Below are 18,674 nucleotides of genomic sequence, written 5' to 3'. Positions count from 1 at the left end.
TGCCCCTTCACTGCTTTTCTTGGCTCGAATGTAATTTCAAGGCTCTGTATTTCTATTGCCCATTTGATCATTCGGCTTGACGACTCCATGGTTGTCAGTGGCTGCTTGATTGGCTGGTCTGTGTATACTACGACTGGATGCGCCAAGAAGTAAAGCTTCAATTTTCTAACTGCCATGAAGAGGGCAAGGCCAAATTTTTCCACTAGGGGGTATCTTAACGCGGCATTCTTCAACACATGGCTGACAAAATAGACTGGGAGCTGGCAGCCTTCTCTCTCAGCAAGGAGGACGACACTTAGAGCATGGTCAGACATTGCTAGATACATATAGAGCACTTATTTAGGCAAGGGGCTGACCAGCCTTGGTAACGAGTGCAAATGTTGCTTCAGTTTTTGGAAGGCCGCCTCAGCATCCGGCCCCCATTCAAACATAGCCTTCTTTTTTATTGCCTGAAAAAAGTAAAGGCATTTGTCGCCTGCCCGGCTAAGAAATCTCCCTAGGGCCGCCAGACAACCCGTTCACCCTTGGACCTCTCGGACAGTGCGGGGCGACTGCATGTCTATGACCGCCTGCACTTTTTCGGGGTTAGCCTCTTTGCCCCTTTGATTGATAAGAAATCCGAGAAACTTCCAAGACTCAACTCCAAAAACACACTTCTTGGGATTGAGCATGACATGGTGCCGCCTGAGTGTGGTGAATGTTTCTCGGAGGTCAGCCAAATGGTCCGTTTTGAGTTTAATCTTCACAATCATATCATCTATGTACGCCTCGACGTTCCTCCCAATTTGGTCAAAAAAGACCGTGTTTATCATTCTCTGGAAGGTTGCCGGGGCGTTCTTCAAACCAAACGGCATGACCGTGTAACAGTATAGGCCCTGATCTGTGACAAAGGTCGTCTTCTCTTGGTCCTTCTTCCACAGGGGAATCTGATGGAAACTAGAGTAGGCGTCCATGAAACTCATTAAGGCGTGGCCGGCTGTAGAGTCGACTAGACTGTCGATCTTGGGCAATGGATAACTATCTTTGGGGCACGCCTAGTTCAAGTCTGTGTAGTCCACACACATACGCTAGGTACCATTCGGCTTTTTCACAAGTACAACGTTTGCAACCCAGTCAGGGAAATAACATTGCCGAATGAACCCTGCATCAAGTAATTTTTTAACCTCGGCGGCGGCCGCCTGGTTTCTTTCTTCGCCATGGTTCCTCTTCTTTTTCCTGACCGGCTTCTTTTTCAGATCCACAACTAATTTATGCACTGCCAAGTCTGGACTTATACCTGGAATCTCGTGTACTTCAAATGTGAAGATATCCTTGAATTCCTTCAAGAGTTGGTGAAAGTCATCACCAAGTGCAGCAAGAGCAGTCGTCCCAACTTTAACTGTTCGGGTAGGACGTGAGTCGTCTAGGGCGACGTCCACATGCTTACCAGCCGGCTGAGGGCGGAACTCGTCTAACCGCTCCTCGGCCAGTGATTGCTATCGTTTTTCTTTTCTCTCGGCCCCCAAGTGGGCGGCCTTTCTCTTCTTGCCGCCTGCTACTTGGGCAGGCGCATCATCCTTGATTTACTCAAGGTTAGTTTTCTCTCCACTAGGACAAGCAGTTGCCACAGGGGGTTTGATATCTAAGAGAAAACACTCTCTTGCCATCTTCTGGTCTCCTCTTAGGGAGCCGACTGTTCCATCATCCTTCTCGAACTTGAGCAACATGAGAGATGGAATGATGACAGCTTTGGAATTGTTCAAGGTGGGTCGCCCCAAGATTATGTTGTAGGCCGAGAGCTCTTCAACTACTAAGAACCGGACCACCATGTGACGGCCCTCACCCTTCTCGCCCAGGCGGATAGGCAGACCCACCCGTCCAACTGGGTGGACGACCCCTCCTCCAAATCCTACTAAAGGATGGGAGACAAGTTGCATGCTTTCAGTTTTGTACTTCAGTTTGGTCAAGCATCGATGACTGATGAGATCAGATGAGCTTCCAGTATCAATAAGTATTTGATCGACTCTTTGGTTAGCCACTTTGCATTCAATTACAATAGGGTCGTCATGCGGCCCTCTAACGCCTCCCAAGTCTTTCTTAGTAATCACAACCTCAGGGAATGAGCTTTTGGAGGTCCGTCCTTTCTCGACGGAGTTAATATCCAGCCGCTTGATGTTATCTTTGTTGGCACGGATGGTAGGACCACCTCCTGCGAAGCCGCCAGCTATGGTATAAATTGGCGTGTCATCAGTGTTAGAATTGTCGGTCGTCCGTTGCTTCTTTTTGGCCGCCTGTTTCTGTTTGAGAGGTTGTTTCCCCTTGGACTTATTGACATAAGAGTCAAGATCTCCTTTATCTGCTAGGCGGTCCAGAAGACACTTAAGGCTGATACATTCATTGGTTTCATGACCAATATCCTCATGATAGTGATAGTATTTATCTTGGTTCCGATTGCTGATAGAACCCTTCATGGCGGCCGGCTTCTCAATTGTGATCCGGCCATTGATTTCATTAAGGATAGCATGACTGTCCTTGTTGAACTCATACTTGGGAGAGTATAGTTTATAGTCCTTTTTCTTTTTCTGGGACGGCTGTTCAGAGGAGTCGGCTGCCGAAATTTCTTTTCTCTTTTTATCTTCTTTACTTGCCGGCTGCTTTTGTCGGCTCTCTCTTTTGTCGGACCTCTTGTCGTCCGACTGCTTTCCAGTATTACAGAGGTCGGTTGCCTGAATATAGGCATCCGCCTCCATCATGGCTTCTTGGAGGGTGGTGACCCTCTTCCTGACAAGGTCGAATTTGAAGTTCGACCCGTCCTTAAGTCCTCTGAAAAAATCTGTATAGGCTACCTCATCCGGCAGCCCCTGTATCTAAATCTTCATCAGGTTAAACCGCCTGATGTAGGAACGTAGTCCCTCCTTCTCTCCCTGCTGTATAGTCCCTAGGTCAAGGGTCGTCTTCTTAGCGGGGATGTTCATCGCAAATTTGAGGTGAACAAGTAAGCGAGGGTCTTGAAATTGTTAACACAACCGGTCGGCCAGTTGCCGAACCATTGTTGGGAAATGCCCTTCAATGTGGCCGGGAAACATTTACACCATGTGGGATCATCCAACCCTTGAAGGTACATTAGGTTGGTGAACGCCATAAGGTGATCTTCAGGGTTGGTAGTCCCATCATAGGCTCCTACCAACACATTCTTCACTTTGGCCGGCTGGGCAACCTCAATTATCTCCTTGGAGAAGGCGGATGGCTGTTCTCCAAGGCTAAGCAACCTAAGTTGCCAGTCCAAAGGTTAGACATTTCTTGCCGCCTGTCCTCCAAACAGAGTAGGCTGCATAAAATATTAAGGTTGCGGCGCATATGGTTGGGGTGGTTCAAACGGGGCCGCTTGATTTTTCTGGGAGACAGACCGGTAGGAGGTACCGCCTGTCTGGCTCTCATAATTTGATTTTGAATACCTCAAGGAGGTATTGTGGAGACTGTCTTGAAAATCAGACGTAGAGGCCGACTTTGATAGTCGGTCATTCTTCTTCTGCTCTAGCAACATTCGGGCATCAGAATACATTTTCTTCGACCCGTCCGGCTGAACATGACGAATGAGCTTTCTCTTCCTTGGAGAGGGGAAGAGGTACTTAGTTAGATCGATCACTGGTGGCTCCCACTCCCTAGGCTTAGGGTTTAGGAGTCGCCTCCCGACCTTTTACGGGCTTCTTCCTCCCAGACTGGGAGGGTCTTCTGGCCGACTGTTTCTTTGGTGGGACAATCGTTCTTTTGTTCATAAGCTCCTGGATCTCCCCTTTGAAACTATTCATGTAGGTCATGAGTTCATTTCTGGTGATGGGGGCAGATCCCTTGGCCACCTGCTGTTGATCAAGCGGCTGGCCGACTGGTTTACTAGATCTAGCCAGGCAGTCCTCCCGTTCCTTCCTTTCGGAGGGACGGGTGCGTCGAGCTCTTAAGGTCCCGTCAGAGGCCGTATGAGTCTCGACTTCAAATTCATTGTCAGTGTCCTGGTCCGTCTGATCCAAGGGATCGTCCATGGGACGCTTGTCACTTTGATTCAGTACAGATTGTGATTCCATCTCGAAAGTACCCTCCCCACAGACGGCGCCAAAATGTTTCGAGGTTTTTTGATGTCCTACGGGAGAGTTACAATTCCGGGACTGGTATCCTTGCGCCTGTACCTACAAAACAACGGAGACTCCGGGTGGTGGGAGCTCCGCCTCCGACGATCAAGTTAGTACTTGTATGTGGAGTAAAAAGGTGCGGAAAGTAAAGGGTGATCTGGTTCCTCTAGGGGAGGACTGATTAGGAAGTGCAATTAATTGCTAAGTCAGGTCTATCAATCCGAAAGCACGTGTGTTTAGCCTTCTCTAGGTGAGAGTAATTATTTCTGAATAGTCTTAAATGGAGGCTTAATTACTGTATTTATAGCCTCGGGATGCGCGCCCAATATTAGGTTTAGGTCAACCTAGGGACGATTGGGCCTTCCTCGGAAATCGGGCCTTGGTCGCCGTTTTTCCTGATGGGCAGTCAGCAGGCCACGTGGCGTGGCGCGATTAGTCCAAGGTGGACTAATTACTGCTTGACACGTGTCAGGTCCATGTGGCGGACACATGGCAGGACCTGATTGGTCCACGTGGCAGACATTTACTGGGCGGGGAAAATCCCCTAATCAATTACCATTACATACATATTATTGTTAATTTGTTATTGTAAAGTATTATTATTATTAAATCCTTATTATTATTTTAACCATTTTGATTTTATTGTTACCATACTACTACACTATATATTACTACTACACTACTCTACATATTACTCCTATTTCTACACACTAATATATGCTATTGTACTAGCCTACTACTACTACTACTCCATGTATTACTCCTAATGCTATTACTATATACTATTATACTACTACTTATTTTATTATCATTTATTGTTATAATTATAGATAATTGTCTCTTATTATTACTACTACGTACCACATCGTTGTTATTATTATTATTATTATTATTATTATTATTATTATTATTATTATTATTATTATTATTATTATTATTATTATTATTGTAGAAAAATAACAAAAACCTACAAAGTCAATCGATTTACAAGAAATTAGCGGGGAGCTGAGATACAATCTGGACCCCCACCCCTCTAGCTATAGCAAACCCAAACCTGTTGAAGATGTGAGCAGCTGCACGAGCACCAATATCCTCACTACTAGAAATAGATCGTTTTCCGACGAAATCGTTCCGATGGACATAACTTCCGTCGGAAAATTTGAGTTTTCCGATGGAATTTGGGTCTGTCAGAAAATTCCGTCAGAAAAGGTAAGTTACGACGGAAAATCCCTCGGAAATATTCCGACGGAATTTTTTTCCCTCGGAATTTACTGCTTCCGACGAAATATTCCCTCGGAAATTATTTTTCGACGGAATATTCCGTCGGAAGCTGTAAATTCCGAGGAAGAAACATCCGTCGGAACATATACATTTCCGTCGGATTTTTACCATTTCCGACGGAATTTTGATTTAAAAAAAAAAAAAAAAAATCCTAACCCTAACCCCCCCCCCTTTACACTCCGCCTCTCTTTCCCCTCTCTTTCCTCATTTCTCTGTCCTCTCTTCTTCTCTTTCTCTCTCCTATCTTCTTTCCTCTTCTCTTTTTTTCTCCTCTCCTCATTCCTCTCTGTTTTCTTCTACCTTCTTTCCCTTATCCTCTTCTGTTTTCTTCTCTCTGTCGCCTCTTCTGTCTCTCCATCCTGCATTTCTCAAGACAATCAACAACCACAACGGCTACCGTCAACAACAACAACCACAACCACCGTCAACAACCACAACCACTGTTGACAACGACCGACAACCAACATCCACCGCAACAACAATGGCGTAGCAACAACCAAGCCTTCAACCACCGTCGCGAGCCACCAGTCTCAAGTGTAGATCTAGTTAATTTTGTATGTAATTGTAATGTTAGTTTATATAATTTATTAGACGATTGTGTGTGTGTATATATATATATATATATATATATCTTTTAATTTTGTTGGTTAATTATTGTTTTTTTTAATGTTTTTAATGAAATTCTAATTAATTAGTAGATCTACTGGTTTTGATTTTTTGTGTGGTATGTTTTGATTATGTTGTGTTAATTTTCGTATTTTTGGTGTTAATTTACGGTTTTTTTGGGAATTTTCATTTTTCTGGGGTTGATTCCTTTTTTTGGGTTTTTTTGTGTTAATTTTAGTTTTTTGGGTTCATTTTTGGAATGGTGGTGGTGTGTGGTGGTGTCGGTGGTGCTGTGGTGGTGTCGGTGGTGGTGTGTTGTGGTTTTGGTGGTGGGTTGTGGGATACGGATTGTGGGTAGATTTGGGTTAGGGGCTGTGGGTTCAAGTAAAGGGGGTGGGTTCAGGGGCTGTGGGTTCAGGTAAGGGGGGTGGGTTCAGGTAAGGTGGGTGGGTGGGTTCAGGCTAGGGCTGATGGTGGGGGTGGTGGGTAGGTTTTTTTTTTCCTATTAAAGCTTTCGACGGAAATTTTCGGCGAAAGGTAGTAGATTCCGACGGAATTTTCCGTCGAAAAAGGTATATTCCGACGGAAAATTCCGTCGGAAGCTTGGCTTGTTGCGACAGAATTTTCTGTCGGAACCTTGCGACGGACTTCCTAATTAAGTCAAACTTGACTCCGATAAAACATAATCCGTCGGAAAGGTCCATTCCGACGGAATTTCCAACGGCATATCGCGAAATTCCTACAAAGTGTAATGCGATGCTGCTTTCCGACAAAATTTCATCGGAAATGGGCATTTCCAATGGAATTTCAAGGTTTTCTGACGGATTTTTTCCGTCGTTGATTAGCTGTTTTCTAGTAGTGCGTGAGTCCTAGAGAACGCCTGAACCTGCTTCATCAATGCAACAACATCCTTCTCTAATTCCCCCAATGAAGAAAAGGAGAAAGGAAGAAAACCATAGCCAATAGCCCTGTAACGCACCCCGTACTTGTCCCGCTTCCGCTGAGCCGCAGCTGACACAACACGACCAGGAACGAAGTCAGACAACCAAGATTGAGTCAAAGGAGAAGACCCCGTCAAGTCAATAAATACATTAAGGCTTGTATCCCAGGAATAAAGCAACACATCTGCTGGTCGAAGAGCCCCGTTGTTCCCTCCAGTCAACCCAACGTTAACCTCCTTTCTTGCAAAAATCCCAGACCGAAAACAAATATCAACAAGTGTGTCACGAACAACGTTGTGCCGATATTTAATACCCGCCATCCCAGCACAAGACACTACATGATCCCTATAAATATCCTAATAAAAAACCTTTGAGCAAGCAAAACACGATGTCGAAACAGAGAACAAAGGAACACCCAACCGGTAACAAAGAACACAACGGTAAGTCTTACCATTCATAGTCTGACCCAAACCTAATATCGGGAGCGCTCGCAACCAGGCCGAAAAGTGATCCCCCTGTTGGGACTTCCATAAGGCAACCTGACGCGGAGATAAGGAGAAAGTGGATTCTGCAGATGCAGTGACCTTCGTGAAATATATATCTGCCAATTTCTTCATGAGTTTGGGGGCAGCGATCTCACTAGGGTTACTCATAAGGTCAGTCTCCACAGTCCTATTAAAAAGACTAAGAGCACCATCGAAGGCCAGTCCTGGACCAACAATACCAGAATTGCAAAGAAGCGTAGCCTAAAGACCAGAATACAGCAAACGCGACGCAAGGAAAGCATAGTGCCGAATAAAGGTGGGCAGTAGGTCGGGCCGGCACGCCAGCACGGTCCTAGCGTGCCGTGCCGTGCCTCCATTTCCACCAGGCCAGCCCACGGCATGGCACGACCCACGTGCCGGGCCAGCCCACGTGCCTGACACGTTCTTCAGTTATTCTTTTTTTTTTAAAAATAAAAATACAATACATTATTTTTTTTAAAATTAACTAATTAAGTTTACTTCTTATTATTATAAATTAATTAATTAAGTTTATTATTATTTTATTATTATACTTGTTATTATAATTTATTATTTTTACACTTGTTATTACTTATTAATATTACATCTTATTATTATAATTTATAATTAAGTTTATTATTATACTTGTTATTACTTATTAATATTATAATTTATTTATTTAATTATTATACTTGTTATTATAATTTATTATTTTATTATTATACTTCTTATTACTTCTTATTATTATAATTTATATTTATTATAGTTATAATTATAGTTATAATTTATTATACTTTTTATTTATTATAGTTAATTAGTTATTAACTTATTTTGTTTATATTACTTTTTATTTTCTTAACGGCGAAGATGAAAATTTCAAATCTTAACGGCTAAAAAAAGAGGAAATTGGACTTTGATTCTTTGAATGTGATTAATGCATACTTCATATTATTATTACTTGAAATATTACAAAAAAATACATACTTCTTAACGTTAGAAGATATAAATTTCAAAAAAAATAAAATAAAAAAACTCAAGTATAAATGTTTGATATTAATCTAATAAGTAATAATGACAAAAATCATATAATGATATTGATTTCGTACAAGGATACTATACAAAAATTGTCTATAATTAGAAGTATGTAATCTATTTATAGTTCTTCATCTATTCTTCTTCTTCTTCTTCTTCTTCTTCTTCTTCTTCTTCTTCTTCTTCTTCTTCTTCTTCTTCTTCTTCTTCTTCTTCTTCTTCTTCTTCTTCTTCTTCTTCTCTTCTTCTTCTTCTTCTTCTTCTTCTTCTTCTTCTTCTTCTTCTTCTTCTTCTTCTTCTTCTTCTTCTTCTTCTTCTTCTTCTTCTTCTTCTTCTTCTTCTTCTTCTTCTTCTTCTTCTTCTTCTTCTTCTTCTTCTTCTTCTTCTTCTTCTTCTTCTTCTTCTTCTTCTTCTTCTTCTTCTTCTTCTTCTTCTTCTTCTTCTTCTTCTTCTTCTTCTTCTTCTTCTTCTTCTTCTTCTTCTTCTTCTTCTTCTTCTTCTTCTTCTTCTTCTTCTTCTTCTTCTTCTTCTTCTTCTTCTTCTTCTTCTTCTTCTTCTTCGCGTTCAAGGTCATCGACTAGTTGAATAGATTGGGAAGTAGCCGAACCCGAACGGTTGGAAGCAGAGGTTCCGTCATCGTTGTCGTTGTCGGCGTAAGTACGGTCTTGTGAGCGATTTTCAGCATCTAACCAATCTTTGAAACACACGCACATTTCAAGTGTTTCGGGTTTTAGACTTATTCTTCTATCGTCTAAAACCCTCCTGGATGCGCTAAGCTCGTTTGGAAACAATGGAGGAGACTTGGATACCAAGAATGTCTTGTGCCATTGCTGCCAAAGTTGGATGCTTCGAGCTTTGTTGTTTCCACCATACAAGGAGGTCGAGGCTGTTTATCTCATCGTCGTCCATGCCCTTGGTGAAGTCGTAACTCAGGTACATTTGCATCTCCGAGACATCGCTTTGCGTTCTCCTTATTGATGAATCACCTGAAAACCTTGAAATCAAGTTAGTAGCTTGTGAAAATAAATGCTTAGCCTTTTTTACTTACGTTTTTGGATGGTTGGGAAGTGCCAAAGCGAGGAACGGTGCCATATTTGGTTTCATAAACTCTATATAAAGCAAAAATTGATCTTTCACATTACTCTTATAGGTTTCTACACTATCGTCAATAAACATGCGTTAAAAATAAATGTCAACTAACATAAATGTATTTTCATACTTTTGCCTAGGATCTAATACGGAAGCAAAAATATAAATTAAAGGAATTTCAGTATAATATTTACGCCGCTTTATTTCCATTACTGGAAGATATTGATCATAATCACTTTGGTTGCGACGATCAGAGAAAAGCTGGGCCAGTAAACATGCATTTGAAAGAAAGTTTTGAGCACAAGGATTATAAACAGAAGAAAAACAAAATGTCATGTTATATAATAATTATAAAAATTGCATATATCTTTCACATTTATCCCAATCATCCTCATATAAAGCATTTTGTGGAAATTTTTGGTTGTAAAAAATTGTTAAAGGATTCTTATATTCAATTGCCTTGGTTAACATGTCATAGGTGGAATTCCACGTAGTTGGACAATCGATTTTGATTTTTATTGTTCTTATCTTTTGTTGTCTTAGAAAACCTTTTCATTCTTGGTATGTCATGTTTGAGCTATTAATAGACATAATAGCTTCTCTAATTTTGTTATAGTATGGACCAATTGCTTTAATTCCATGTTGTACACATAAGTTAAGAACATGGCAAACACATCTAGTATGAAGTGCGTCACCATCTAATATTACATCGGTTAAATTTTGTTTCACTAAATTAGCAGTATATGTCATTGAGGTTGCATTGTCAAATGTCATAGACATGATTTTTTCTCTAAGGTTGTATTCATTTATAGCTTCCATTAAATGGTGAGCTATGTTAATACCGGTGTGGGGGTATTCTAGCATTTTGAAATGGATTATTCGTTTTTGTAACAACCATTGATCATCTACCCAATGGCAAGTCACACATAAATAGTGAAATTTATAACCACTGTCCCAAGAATCGGCAGTCAAAGACACTCTACAATTAAGTTTACTCAATTCGTCTTGTAACCGCATTTTGTACTTTAGGAAGTTTTTCATGGCAGCGGAACGAACGGTTTTCCTAGAGATTCTTTTATGTTGGGGTTGTAATGCTTTATTAATGTAAGTGTTAAATGGGTCACTTTCGGAGAAAAGAAAAGGTTGTTCGGCGTGTACTATCATTTTCCCTAGTTTATCCCTATCCTTCTCATAGTTGTAGGTAAAGCCGTGTGCATGGAATTAGAAAATATTTGGCTGGGTTGGATCACTAGATGGTTGTGCACATGTTTTAAAGTGTCTACTTAAGTGTCCCATCCCGGCCTTGGATGTGGCGGAGTATATTTTACCACATGTTTTACATTTTGCTCTTGTTTGTTCTTTATTCAGCAAAAAATGACTCCATACATCACTTTTGCGGCTTTTAATATTTACCATGTCTTGTTCGGTTAACCATTGCTCTTGTGTGTTTTAGATCATGTTTGTAGATTCGGAGGCAAGGCTGTTTTGTTCGCTACCTTGGCTAGTATAAAAATTTTGTGGGTCAAAGAAATTAGGTGGGAATTGACCGAATTGTGAAAATTGGTTTTGTGGAAATCCGGGCATATTCTTGTTATAGGTTTGAAAATCGGAAGTAGCACCATGCCTAAATTGCTCAAAACCTAGGGGGGTTGTTTCGGGGTCATTGGTCGGACTCGAAATTGGGTGGGTCAATTGGATTAGGTGATTCCTTAGAACTATTACCACAGACAAATTGGGCTTTCCTAGAGGATGATGGGTTGTTCATATTTGGTGATGCCATAATTAACAAATTAACAATTTTTATAAACAATAATAATAATAATAATAATTAATAACAACAATTATAACAATAACAATAATTATAATTAATAACAACAATTATAACAATAATAATAACAACAATAATAAAGATTAGTTAGATCATACAACCGTGCTTCAACGCTTTCCACGAATTACGATTACGAACTATTAATTTTTTTTCGATATTAATAAATAATAATTAGAGAATATAAGAGATTAAGAGAATTAGAGATTAAGAGAAGAGATGAGTTGAATTGTGATTTGGAAGTGAAGTGAAATTTGCTATTTATAGAAAAAATGGAGAAGTAGTCATTAGAGGGGAAGAAGAGCAACGACTCTAATAGCCGTTAATAGCTGTTGTAAAACGACTATAAACAGCGGGCCAAGCCGTGCCGGCATGCGGGCCGTGCAACAAGCCGTGCCACGGGTCGTGCCTGGCGGGCCGCCCACGTGCCAAAAACGGGCCAGCACGGCGGGCTCGTGCCTTGCCGTGCCTAAATTCTGGCTAGATTGTACGCGGCACGGCCCATGGCACGCCGAGCGACCAGCGTGCCGTGCTGGGCCGCTCGCAGGCTGGCACGGCCCGTGCGCAGCTTTAGTGCCGAACATCACCGTTGAATAGACACCCAGTCCACCATAAGCAAAAGGTAAGGTGGCAAGTCGTCATTGCCAATCACCAAAACCTGACCCCGAAGAAGTTACAATGCGCTCTAAAGAAGCCCGAAGAGCCACATCAAAAGAAGTCTTGGCTGATTAAAAAAGACAAGGGGGACAAGTGCGCATAACAAAGTAGAGTTTGGGAACCCCAGTACACGCACGAAGAAGTAATAACTCACATTGGGGATCATCGAGCTTAGCAACAGCATCCATTAGCACAATGGTCTTCGACACTCTCTGCGAAACAAGCTCACCACAGAAAGAGGAATCCGCATTGACAGGACCACCAAGCAACTTAACACCATGCACAAGACGAGTAATATCTGGAGGAAAGACACCTACGAGACGGCTACGAGGGTCCTCCGAGGGCCAGAAAACTTCCGTTTTCTCAACGTTGACATGGAGGCCGAGATGAGGTCCCTCCGCCAAAATCAACTCTATTACCTTACCTACTACTAAGGTGTCACCAATAATAGTGCCGTCATCCAAATACCAAGCCTGCAAACATAAGTCAAAAGAATCCCTGATTCGGCACACCAACGGATGAAGAACCAAAGCAAAAAGCAAAGGGCCAAGAGGATCACCCTGTTGCACTCCTTGACATGACCATAAGGTATGCTCCCCATAAAACAACCTGGCAGGAGAAGAGTGACAAAATTCAACCCAACGCGAGAGAGCTGGACAACAGAGAACCTCACGCAACATAGCTAAATGGTCAACTAAATTAAAGGCATTCTGAAAATCCACCAGCAACATAGAAAGACGAACATCTCCACCACGAGCCTCAACCAAACGATTAACAGCATGAAGAATAGCCTCACCACCCGCCGGCACCCCAACACCAAACTGAAGACCTCCTAAATAGCTTCCCAAATGTGGACCAATTAAAGCAGCGCCAACCTTTGAAACCAGAAGCCTCCAAACGGTACCCACAGCAATAGGCCGAATACCACCACCAGGCTTAACAAGTGGCGTGAGAGGAGCACTAGCAATATATTCTCCCAACTCAGCAGGACATTTCCCAGCGAGAAAGAGATTAACGACCTGCGTAATAAAGTCCACCAACTCACCTGAAATAGCAATTGCAGCACCACTCAAGCAATCCATAAGGTGTTGAGCACACAAGCCGTCTCTACCGCATGACGTACCACGCGGAAAACCCCTAATCTGGTCCAAAACAACAATAGGAGTAGCAACAAGGTGATGATCAACAGGGATATCCGGTAATATAGGAGCCGAAAAGGAAGGATTCTTAGCTTGTAAATCTACAAGAGTTGCATCATTATACGGGGCAAGACCAGAAGACGAAAGAACCCTAATTGCAGCAGTGTAATGTCCGTCACAAATCTTTCTCTTACACTGCTTAATATTACGCTCAAACAAATCAAGGTCCTCATCAGCATCTAATAAAGGTGGAGACACGTTAGCCAATGTGTCCCGCACAAGCAGCACAGAACCACCAGGCTCACACCAAGAACGAATAGCAGCGGAGATACTCTCTTCCCGCCGTTGACGCCTGACACCCGAAGACCACTCACGATTACTCCGCGGAGAAAAGGTTTTAAGGACACAAAGAGGTAACATAAGCAATTGAATCCACCAAAAGATGTCATTAGGCTTGCAAATCACCCTATCAAGCGCTCCTTTAAGAACTCGAGAAAAACCCAAGTGACACTTTGGAGGTATAGATTTCACTGAACGAAATCGCTTAGATAGCAAACTATCAAGGAGAGCAACATCGAAAGCAAAATGAGGCACACGAGGCACACTAGGAACAAGACCAAAAACCTCCGAAGAATGACCCTGTGGTTTAGGAAAACCATAAAGAACAAACCGAACAACACCATCCCCCGAACCAGGTGGGTCCACAATATCATCCGAACCGTGACCACGTTGACACTTCGTACGAAAAGTATGAGTCTTAAAACACTCCCCACAATGCTAAATGCCCATACGACGAAAAGTTGACTCCGCCTCTAAGAAAATAGCCAAATCAGAAGTAAGAGAGCTTCGGGTCATATCCCGCGCATCCGCACAATAATGGCGGTAACGGAGATGAGCGAGCCCATTACCCCTGCCATCTTAACACCCATTAAGACTCACGAACGGGCAATGAAAGAGAACACCAGGAGGCATAACATCCACCGCAACTTGCCACAAGAGAACCGCAATACAACATAATGCAAACTGCACCAAAAACGTCCTAAAAACGTACCAAAACTACACACCTAATACACACCAACACGGCACCAAAAACAACACCAAATCCACACCAAAACTGCACCCAAAACAGCACCAAATTCACTCCAAAACTGCACCAAAATCACCCCAAAACTGACCCAATAACTGCCTAAAATTTGCACCAAAAACGAACCCTGAAAAGGATGTGTAAACAGCCAGAAAATGCAACAAAATATCCCCTAGAAACTGCAGCAACAAAGCTCCTAGAAACCGCAATAGAAATAGCACCCAAACAACCCTTATAACAGCAAGAAAATACGACAGAAAGCTTGCCAAAATCACGCCTGAAAACAGAGCTGAACCACGCTTGAAAATATAGCAGAACAACGCCAGAATTTCACCCCAAACCGCACCTAAAATCCGCTTGAAAACGCACTAAAACCGCCCAGAAACAACCGATCAAGAACACGCCTAGAAACTACACCATTAAACGAGCAAATCGCACCAAAAAATGCCCAGAAACCGCCTGAATTTTGCTTGAAAAACGCCTGACTTGAACGCTTGAGTTATTATTATTATTATTATTATTATTGTTATTGTTATTATTATTGTTATTATTATTATTGTTATTATTATTATTATTATTATTATTATTAATGTTGTTGTTGTTGTTGTTCTTATTATTATTGTTATTATTATTATTGTTATTGTTATTATTATTATTCTTATTATTCTTATTATTATTATTGTTATTATTATTATTATTATTATTATGTTATTATGTTATTATGTTATTGTTGTTATTATTATTATTATTATTATTATTATTATTATTATTATTATTATTATTGTTATTATTATTTTTATTATCATTTTATTATTATTATTATTTTATTATTTTTATTATTTTATTATTATTATTATTATTATAATATTATTATTATTATTATTAATATTTTGTTATTATTATTATTATTATTATTATTTTATTATTATTATTATTATAATTATTATAGAAAAATAACAAAAAGCTACAAAGTCAATTGATTTACAAGAAATTAGTGAGGAGCCAAGATACAATCTGGGCCCCCACCCTCTACATATAGCGAAATCGATCTTGTTAAAGATGTGGGCAGCTGCACGAGCACCTATATCCTGAGTCCTAGCGAACGCTTGAACCCACTTCAGCAACACAACATCATCTTTTTCTAATTACCCCAATGAAGAAAAGGAGAAAGGAAAAAAACATAGCCAATAGCCCTACAACGCACCCCATACTTGTCCCATTTCCATTGAGCAGCAACCGACACAACACGACCAGGAACAAAGTTAGACAACCCTTCTTCCTAGAGGCACGTTAAAATAAGTATACTTGAATATAAAAAAAATTCTTTCTCTAGGTTCCTAGAGGCACGTTTCAACCCTCCTTCTTTCCTCAGCAGCCACCTCTTTATTTCCTACACCTTGTTCTTATCATCTCCACCGCCTAAAATCACCTCGCCATTTTTGTCAAAAAAGGCATCTTCAATATTTAGAAACCATAATCCATTTAATTCCAATCAACATTTTTAACCTTCGGTGAATTTTTTCAACAATTTAGTTGTTGAGAAATTTATAGACGATCGGAATTTCTCGGAATCCAGAATCCAACAATGGGTTTCAGAGTAATGGACTAAATTTGGATTTATTTCAGTTGGAAAAGTGAACAACCGTTTTCTGTTCAATTGTAGTGATGAACGCGATAAGCTTGCCTTAATTTTCCAGGGGACTGCTGCCTACCAAGCCGCCCTCATCGTCTTCAAGTCATGGAGTCCAGGTACTTCTATTAAGGACATTAAGTTTGATCAAGCAAACTTGTGGGTTCGATTGGATGACTTACCCTTAAACCTATACGAAATTCGTCCTATTAAGTTTGTTCTTGAGAAATTAGGAAGAATTGTATGTTTTGATGTGAACTCCCCTTTTGCTGGCACTATCTGTTCAATTAGAGCATACTTGAATGTTCCTATCTCAAAGTCTCTGCCCCTCGGGTTTTTCCTTGATTATCAGGTTTCTGAACCCAAGTGGATCAATTTTAAATTCAAAAATGTGTTTATTTTTTGTTCGTCTTGCGGGAAAATTGGCCACAAGAAGAATAAGTGCAGAGCTTCTCCAAGAACGATTAAAGCCTCACTAAACCATACGAGTTCTTTCTTTGACACTACTATTGACTTAATTCCTACTATGTCCAATAAGAACATCGGGCTCAAAAGAACTGAGAATTTTAGGACTTCCAATTTAATCTTACCTGGAATTTTTACCAAAATTTCAAGGCCAAAACAAAAAACAAAAAAGGATACAAGCTTTTCTCCTCGAATTCCCACCTTTGCTTTTGTACTCCTAAAGAAACGAAAACTAGATTTTCAATCGGTCAACCCGCAAGAAGCAAAGAGACTTAATTCTAAAATTTTATTAGCGTCATCCCTACCCATTACACCCCCAGGAAGCAATTTCAATTTGGATCCAAAAATTTTTGACTCAAACTTGAACTTGTCATGGAAGCGAAAACACCATGACTCTTCCATTTCGACCACCAGGAAAAAGTTTAAATTATTTGTGGTGCCCCTACTTCATAATAAAATATGGGAGAGTCTCGAAGCTGAGTCAGTTACTAGTAGCCACTACTCTAGTAAACCCCACACCAGCTCTGAATTTGAATCGGATACTAGTAACTTCCCCATTCCCCAAGACTCTGGAGAAGGTTTCACCTTTGCATTTTCTGACCTTCCTTTGGATGCCTTCATTTCACCATCTCATCTTGCTTGAATTCATATGGACTATGGTGATCCTCCCTTCTATAAGCGTGTGAAGAAAAAGATTGTGAAGGGGTAAGCTTCTAAAAGACAACAAGTGAAGAAGAGTTTGTAAACAACTTTTGACAGAGAGCATGTGTAAGATCCTTTCACTCCAAATGGGGATAGTAAGGATACTTGCTCTTGTGGACCGACTCCATTACATAAGATAATCACTCTTGTGGATCGCTCTTCATTGGTTTATGAGGGTTTGGTGGCTCCCCGGTCTGAGCCACCAAGGTATCCATGAATATTGCAACCTGGAACTATAGGGGTCTTGGGGAGGCGGACTCCCTTAAAGTTCCGTATGTTTCATCTTTTGTTCGCTCTTTTGGTGTAGATATCATGTTTCTCATGGAAACTTTAGTATTTGTACAGTGTGCTGTACAAAAGTTGCCGTTGTTAGGTTTTGATGTGTTTTGTGGTTCTGATGCTCTAAGTCTTAGCGGGGGTTTGGTAGTCTTTTGGTTCTCCCAGGTTGTTGTTGAACCTATTTCTGTTTCTCCCCATGTTATCTTTTGTCAAGTGATTGTTCCTGGTCAAGAAATTAAACATATCATCTTTGTGTATGGATCACCCCATATTTCCTTTCGAAATGCAGTTAGGGCAGAAATCACTAATATTTTACGTATTGCACCAAATGTAGTTTTATTCGGGGATTTTAATCAAGTTGAATATTTATCTGACAAGGTAGGGGGTTCATTAGCTATTCCTGGTCGACATGAGTTTTTGGACTGGAAACTAAGCTCGGGATTGCTAGATATTCCCTTTTCTGGACCATCTTTCACATGGACTAATGGTCAATTGGGAAATCCTATCTTTGAAAGGCTTGATAAGGGTTATGCGACGAGGGCCTGGATGGACACTCATCCTTAGGCTTAGATTTGTCATCAACCAATCTTGTTTTCAAATCATACATCAATTATTTTAAGTGAAGTAAGGTCTCGAGGGCCAAGGAAGCGGCCTTACAGGATTGAAAACTGGTGTCTAGAGTACCAAGAGGTTGCTTTACTTATTGCTTCATCTTGGCAGATTGGGTTTCCTAGCTCGCAGATGTTCTCTTTTTAGCGTAAACTGGATAATCTTAGTCATCATCTTCTGTCTTGGTGTGTTACTCACAAGCGGTCTTGGGGCATAGACTAGAAGGATTTACAAGATTCGGTTACTTCATCGGCTAATAATCTAGCGTCTTATTTGGACCGTTGTCGATTCATCACCACTTGTGGGGACAAGGTTTCTCAAACTCGAGCCACCTTTTTGTATTGGAAACAACGTTCTAAACTGAAATGGGATGCTTTGGGTGAATCTCATCCTCGTCTTTTGTTTAGCAAGCTCGTCGTCGTCGAAATAGGATTCACAGCTTAAAGGATGACTTTGGTGTTTGGGTTTTAGATTTGGCTGGGGTTTCTTATCTCCTTGTGGATCATTTTTCTAGTATTTATAATTTAAGGCGGATGTACACATCCGCCCAGAATTTCCGGATCTACCTTGGTGGATCCGAAAATTCTGGGCAGATGTCTGTTTATTTATTCTTTTTTTTTGTATTGTATTGTATTGATTAATTAATCAAATTTTTTTTTTTTAAAACCAATTAATCAAATTTATTAATGTAATATTTGTATTATTATTATAATTTATATTGTGATTATT

At 40.7% G+C, this 18,674-nt stretch overlaps 2 protein-coding genes across 2 annotated transcripts; one reads left to right on the top strand and one right to left on the bottom strand.

The window, feature by feature from the left end:
- Positions 1-1,562: 1,562 nt before the first annotated feature.
- Positions 1,563-2,729, bottom strand: LOC110684753. Its single transcript, XM_021861187.1, has one exon. The coding sequence runs from the start codon at positions 2,727-2,729 to the stop codon at positions 1,563-1,565; it is 1,167 nt and encodes a 388-aa protein (XP_021716879.1).
- A 14,541-nt stretch (positions 2,730-17,270) lies between these two features.
- Positions 17,271-17,900, top strand: LOC110684751. Its single transcript, XM_021861186.1, has one exon. It carries the CDS (start codon positions 17,271-17,273, stop codon positions 17,898-17,900), a length of 630 nt encoding a protein of 209 aa, XP_021716878.1.
- Positions 17,901-18,674: the final 774 nt, after the last annotated feature.

This window comes from Chenopodium quinoa, unplaced genomic scaffold, assembly GCF_001683475.1.
Source record: "Chenopodium quinoa cultivar QQ74 unplaced genomic scaffold, ASM168347v1, whole genome shotgun sequence".
Classification (NCBI taxonomy): domain Eukaryota; kingdom Viridiplantae; phylum Streptophyta; class Magnoliopsida; order Caryophyllales; family Amaranthaceae; genus Chenopodium; species Chenopodium quinoa.
This window is presented reverse-complemented; position numbering and strand designations above follow the sequence as displayed.

Coding starts and splice junctions, on each gene's coding strand:
- LOC110684753 (XM_021861187.1), bottom strand. CDS start 2,729: ATGGAGGCGGATGCCTATATTCAGGCAACCGACCTCTGTAATACTGGA.
- LOC110684751 (XM_021861186.1), top strand. CDS start 17,271: ATGAATATTGCAACCTGGAACTATAGGGGTCTTGGGGAGGCGGACTCC.